Genomic DNA, 5,808 nt, shown 5'->3' with positions numbered 1-5,808 from the left:
CTTTCTTGACAAATTAAAGAATTGTAAGGTGTTTATAAAAACCACTGATACTATGTTTATTCATTATAGAAAAATAAGTTGTTTTAAAGCACTATTAGTTACCATGGGTTATCGGTGAAAAGCTATTTCAACATTCATGGCTGCAACCAACCAAAGTTTTGCCATTTCTCTTTTTTGTTTTTGTTTTTGTTTTTTTGAGACAAAGTCTCACTTTGTCGCCCAGGTTGGAGTGCAATGGCGTGATCTCAGCCCACTGCAACATCTGCCTTCTAGGTTCTTGTGCCTCAGCCTCCTGAGTAGCTGGGATTACAGGCGCACACCACCACACCCAGCCAATTTTTGTATTTTAGTAGACACGGGGTTTCACCATGTTGGCCAGGCTGGTCTCAAACTCCTGACTTCAAGTGATCCACCCACCTCAGCCTCTGAAAGTGCTGGGATTACAGGTGTGAGCCGCTGTACTCGGCCCTAACTCTTATTCTCAAATAGATGTATTCAGAAAATCTGTCTTCACTTTAGCTCTGCTGCTTCAGTACCTTTGATTATGTTTGCTGTGCTCTCCCTTCTATGATAAACTGCATCTCCTCTATGAATCTTTCCCTGGTCATCTTAGCTAGAAGAGATGTTTCTCATCTCCCCCACTTAATTCTTCTGGTACTTATTGCCTGTCCCACTTATTATCCCACATACATTACAGTTTCAGAAGCAGCATGGTGGAGTTAAAATAGAATGGATTTTGTACACAGAGATCAGGATTTGAATCTTGAATTACCTGTATGACCCAGAATACCTTACTTCTCTCAGCCTTAGCTTCTTTGTTTAGTAAGTGGAAATAATGCCAACCTCAGAAGGCGGTTGTGAAAACTAGATGAAATTAGTGTATATAAAATGGTTAACACATTGTCTGGCATATAATAGGTACTCAACAAATGTTATTTATCTTCCATCTGCCTTCTCTACTCTCCACTCAGAATGTAAGGACTATATTTTATGCCTCTTTGTAACTATCTTTGCACTTAATACATGTGGCAGATGAAAAGTTTATTGAACAAATGGATAAGCAAAGATAGTTATGTATATAGGATTATTCTTTGTAATCATATTCTATATATTGAGATTTCTAGTATGACTTTTTTTTTTTTGAGACAAGATCTCACTTTATCCCCAGGCTGGAGTATAGTAGTACGATCTTAGCCCACTGTAGCCTCGAATTCCCAGGCTCAAGCAATCCTCCTGTCTCAGTCTCCCAAACAGCTGGGGCTACAGGTGTGTGCCACCATGCCCGGCTAAGTGTATTTTTTATTTTTTGGTAGAGATGGGGTCTTGCTGTGTTGCCCAGGCTGGTCTTGAACTCCTGAGGTCAAGCAATCCTCCCACCTCAACTTCCCAAAGTGCTGAGATTACAGGTGTGAGCCACAGCACCTCGCCCCTAAGTGACTTTCAAGTACAGACAATTAATTTTGATGTCAGAAATCACAACTTTATTAACATAACCACAGAATAGCATCACAAGGTTTGTGTTCTTTTGTTTAGGTATGTCTTACTGAAAGAAAGAAATATGCTTTTAACCCTAGAACAGGAGGCCAAGCGGCAGAGATTGCCAATGCCAAGTCCAGAGCGGTTAGATAAGGTAAGGATTGGGGGAGGCTGGAGACTGGTATACACGATTACAGCTAAAAGGAGTTTAGCTATGTGGTTCTTGTATTTGTTGTCAAATAGATTTTTTTTTTCTTATTTGTTTGAGTTTTAGTAAATGTGAGTAGTGCAACCATCATAGTTCATTTGGAAACATTTCCATCCCCCCTAAAAGAAATCTGATACTCATCTGCAGTCATTCCTCATTTCTACCTGCAAGGTTTTTTGTTTTTTTTTTTTTTTGGTGGGGACGTGGGGGGCAGGAGGGTCTCACTCTGTCACCCACGCTGGAGTGCAGTGGTGTGATATCTTAGCTCACTGCAACCTCCACCTCCCAGGATCAAGCGATTCTCTTGCCTCAGCCTCCCAAGTTGTTGGGATTACAGGCACGTACCACCATGCCAAGCTAACTTTTGTATTTTTGGTATAAATGGGGTTTCACCATGTTGCCAGGCTGGTCTCAAACTCTTGACCTCAAGTGATCTACTCACCTCGGCCTCCCAAACCTACCTGCAACTTCTAACATAAATGTGGACAACTGTTTTTATTTGAGTAGATACCTAGGAGTAAAATTACTGGCTTATATGGTAAATCTATGTTTAGCATTTTAAGAAACTGCCAAACTGTTTTCTAAGTAGCTATACCACTGTACATTCCTAGTTCTGGTTTAACCATTTCATTAATAACTAGATCAGTTTTTTACTGCTTTTTAAAATACTGTGGTAAAAATCACATAACATAAAATTTACTATCTTGACCATTTTTAAGTGTAATAGTCAGTAGTGTTTAATAGATTTACAATGTTGTGAAAGGTTGGTTACTTTTTTTTTTTTTTTGAGACAGAGTTTTGCTCTTGTTGCCCAGCCTGGAGTGCAATAGCGTGATCTCGGCTCGCTGCAACTTCCGCCTCCCATGTTCAAGCAATTCTCCTGCCTCAGCCTCCCAAGTAGTTGAGACCCCAGGCACACACCACCACGACTAGCTAATTTTTTGTATTTTTAGTAGAGACGAGGTTTCACCATGTTGGCCAGGCTGGTCTTGAACGCCTGACCTCGTGATCTGCCTGTCTCGGCCTCCCAAAGTGCTGGGATTACAGGTATGAGCCATCGTGCCCAGCCAAAGACTTATGTTTTTATTTAGATTTATGTTTTTACTCAGTTGCTTTCAAGATCAACCCTTTATTGATTTTTTTCTGTGGCATAGTAAGTAGTGAGAACAGAATTCAGTTTTTGTAATAGCATTAGTGCTGCTAGCTAACCTTAGCTACTTTAGTTTCCTTTCCTCACACCAGTCGCAGCCATTGTTACCACACTGCCTTTAAGATGGAAGGACAACAATACCTGGAGAAAATCAAAGAAGAAAAAAATGAAACCTCATTGATTTGCCCTAATTATGGAGAAGGTTATTCTGATGTAGTTAAAGTTGAGTTATATAACATTTTTTTCTTTTATCTTTATTTTGACATAATATTAGACTCACAGAAAAATTACAAGAATAGAAGAAGAAATTCTCATATACCCTTTACCCCGATTCCTCTGTTTTACTGCATTTACCTTATCCTTCTATTCATCCATCACTCCTCCATACACATTATTTTTTCTCAAATGTTTGAGAGTAAGTTGTACACATGACATCCCTTTATCTGTAAAAACTTCATAAAAACCAGGATATTCCCTTATATAACCACTGTGTAATTTTCAAAATCAGGAAATTAACATTGATACAATTCTATTAGCTGTAATCTACAGATCTTATTCAGAGTTTATCAGTTATCCCAAGTGTCCTTTATGGCAAAAGAAAATTCTGCATCATGAATTTTCATGTGTCTCTTTAGTCTAATCTGGAGACTATCTCCTTTAATCTTTCACTGTGTTTCCTGACATTGAACTTTTTTAAAACGATAGGGCCTGGGAGGTTGAGGCTGCAGTGAGCCCCGATTGCACCACCAAACTCTAGCTTCGGTGACCGAGCCAAGACCCTGTCTCAATAAATAAAAAACTGAAAGTGCATTGACAAGGATGCTTTATAAAGAACACATTATTTGATGAAAAAGCTTTTGTTATAATGGTGCTGTTATAGAACTTTTGAATTTCAACAGTGGATTATCTGCTTTAAATATATATTTCAGAGGTGAACTTCAGCCCAGTAGGTCATATGTACTGCACTTTCTCAATCAGTAGAACCCAAAATAATAGAAGTTTACTCCAGAGAAGCTGAAAGTGACCGTAATTTTTTCAAACTTCAAATATATCTGGTGTTTCCAGTGTTTTGTGACATACTACTAGGAAACTTTATTAAGCAAAAATGTAAAAAAATTTCTCAATATAAGATAGAAACCAAAGATTTGGAACTATTTTAAGGAAAACAGAAAAGAAGAATTATAACTGGGATATAATTCTTATCACTGGGCTGATCTGAGTTGATACCCAGTTCAAGCATATTACAGACAAATTTTACTTACAGAATAATATAAAAATTAAGGGAGAAATTGTATAATTCTGGCACAACAGCTATGATTGTAACTAAAGTATTAACTATCCATCTGAGATAAAAAACCCTCACTATATGTGCTTCTCTTCAGAGTATTAGTACCTATTTATCACACAAATAAATGATATTATGTTACTTCCCTTGTGTTTGAAATACAGAAACAAGGCACATGATAAAAGATTGATTATAATTTTGCAAGTGTACCTTTTTGTCTCTTTTTAAAAAATGTGTTTCAAGGGCTACTCTGTAATATTAATTCTTGGCTGTAAAGAGAAGTGTATACTCTTACCCTGGAACACAGTCCTATTAATTTTATATTCTCTCAACTGACACTTTTGGCACTGAGAAACTTACAGAAAAGATGGCTCTTTGAGGTTGACTTGTTTACAGTAAGGTATATCTAAATAATACTTCTGATTTTCCTTCACATTTCTTGGCATGAACTTCTGAATGTTAATTCTGTGGACTTGGTAGCCATTTACTTTCTATCTTTGTGAGCTAACATTGGATTTCAGCTGAAAGCCTCAAGTCTTACCCTTGCTTAGGCAAACTGTTTAATGTAGTTAATCAACAACCAGATTTACTAAAAATTTCTAAAGATTAGCGAATTTTATATAAAGCCCTTATCAGTGTGGTCCCTTTACCCTCCTGAGTTTGCTTGTCTTCAAAATAGAATTTGCCTTAGTCATCTTTTCTTTTTCGGGGATTTTGTAGAAAATAAAATAGTTAAGAGGAAGGCATGTGAATTCAGCTACTGTAAGCCATTTAGTGAAGTTGAGGATAGCAGAAGTGCTGAGTGTGAACTGAGCAGGTTATGGGCCGGGTGCGATGGCTCACGTCTGTAATCCCAGCACTTTGGGAGGCCAAGGCAAACAGATCACTTGAGCCAGGGAGTTTGAGACCAGCCTGGGCTACATGGCAAAACCCTGTCTCTACCAAAAACATACAAAAATCATTCGGGCGTGATAGTGCATGCCTGTAGTGCCAGCTACTTGGGAGGCTGAGGTGGGAGGACTGCTTGAGCCTAGGAGGCAGAGGTTGCAGTGAGCCAAGATGGTGCCACTGCACTCCAGCCCGGGTGACAGAGCTAGACCCTGTCTCAAAAAACAAAAATGAAACAGATTATGAAATAATTTATCTAAATTTGTGGCTTTCACATCTTTTTCAGATCTCATAGCTACCTGGGAGATTATAATCTGTGCTTTTTTTGAGGATTCTTATGAGAAACAAATGTGCTTATGCAGCATTTGATATCTCTTGTGATGCTTAAGGGACATACATAACACATAAAATGGCTCTCAGTATGTATTTAGAACTATGAAAAAGTTTGGCCCATCTCACATTACAATCCCCAACATATGAATATTTATGTATAAACAAATATAAGGCCGGGTATGGTGGCTTATGCCTGTAATCCCAGCACTTTGGGAGGCCAAGGTGGGCAGGTCACCTGGGGCCAGGAGTTCGAGACCAGCCTGGCCAATATGGTGAAATCCCGTCTCTACTAAAAATACAAAAAATTAGCCGGGCTTGGTGGCGGGTGCCTGTAATCCCAGCTGCTCAGGAGGCTGAGGCGGGAGAATCACTTGAACCTGGAAGGTGGAGGTTGCAGTGAGCTAAGATAAGTGAGCCGAGATCACACCACTGTACTCCAGCCTGATTGACAGAGCAAGACTCTGTCTC

At 38.9% G+C, this 5,808-nt stretch overlaps 1 protein-coding gene across 1 annotated transcript in view; it reads left to right on the top strand.

The window, feature by feature from the left end:
• The window catches only part of MRPL47 (mitochondrial ribosomal protein L47), a 26,962-nt gene that overhangs the window by 4,412 nt on the left and 16,742 nt on the right, over nucleotides 1-5,808 (top strand). Inside the window, exon 4 of the mRNA XM_011980392.1 lies at nucleotides 1,534-1,630. Within this exon, the coding sequence (XP_011835782.1) occupies nucleotides 1,534-1,630 (97 nt within the window). The remainder of the gene's footprint in view (nucleotides 1-1,533; nucleotides 1,631-5,808) is intronic.

This window comes from Mandrillus leucophaeus, unplaced genomic scaffold (assembly GCF_000951045.1).
Source record: "Mandrillus leucophaeus isolate KB7577 unplaced genomic scaffold, Mleu.le_1.0 Scaffold211, whole genome shotgun sequence".
NCBI lineage: Eukaryota > Metazoa > Chordata > Mammalia > Primates > Cercopithecidae > Mandrillus > Mandrillus leucophaeus.
The sequence above is the reverse complement of the archived record's forward strand: the minus strand, read 5'-3'. Positions and strand labels throughout refer to the sequence as shown.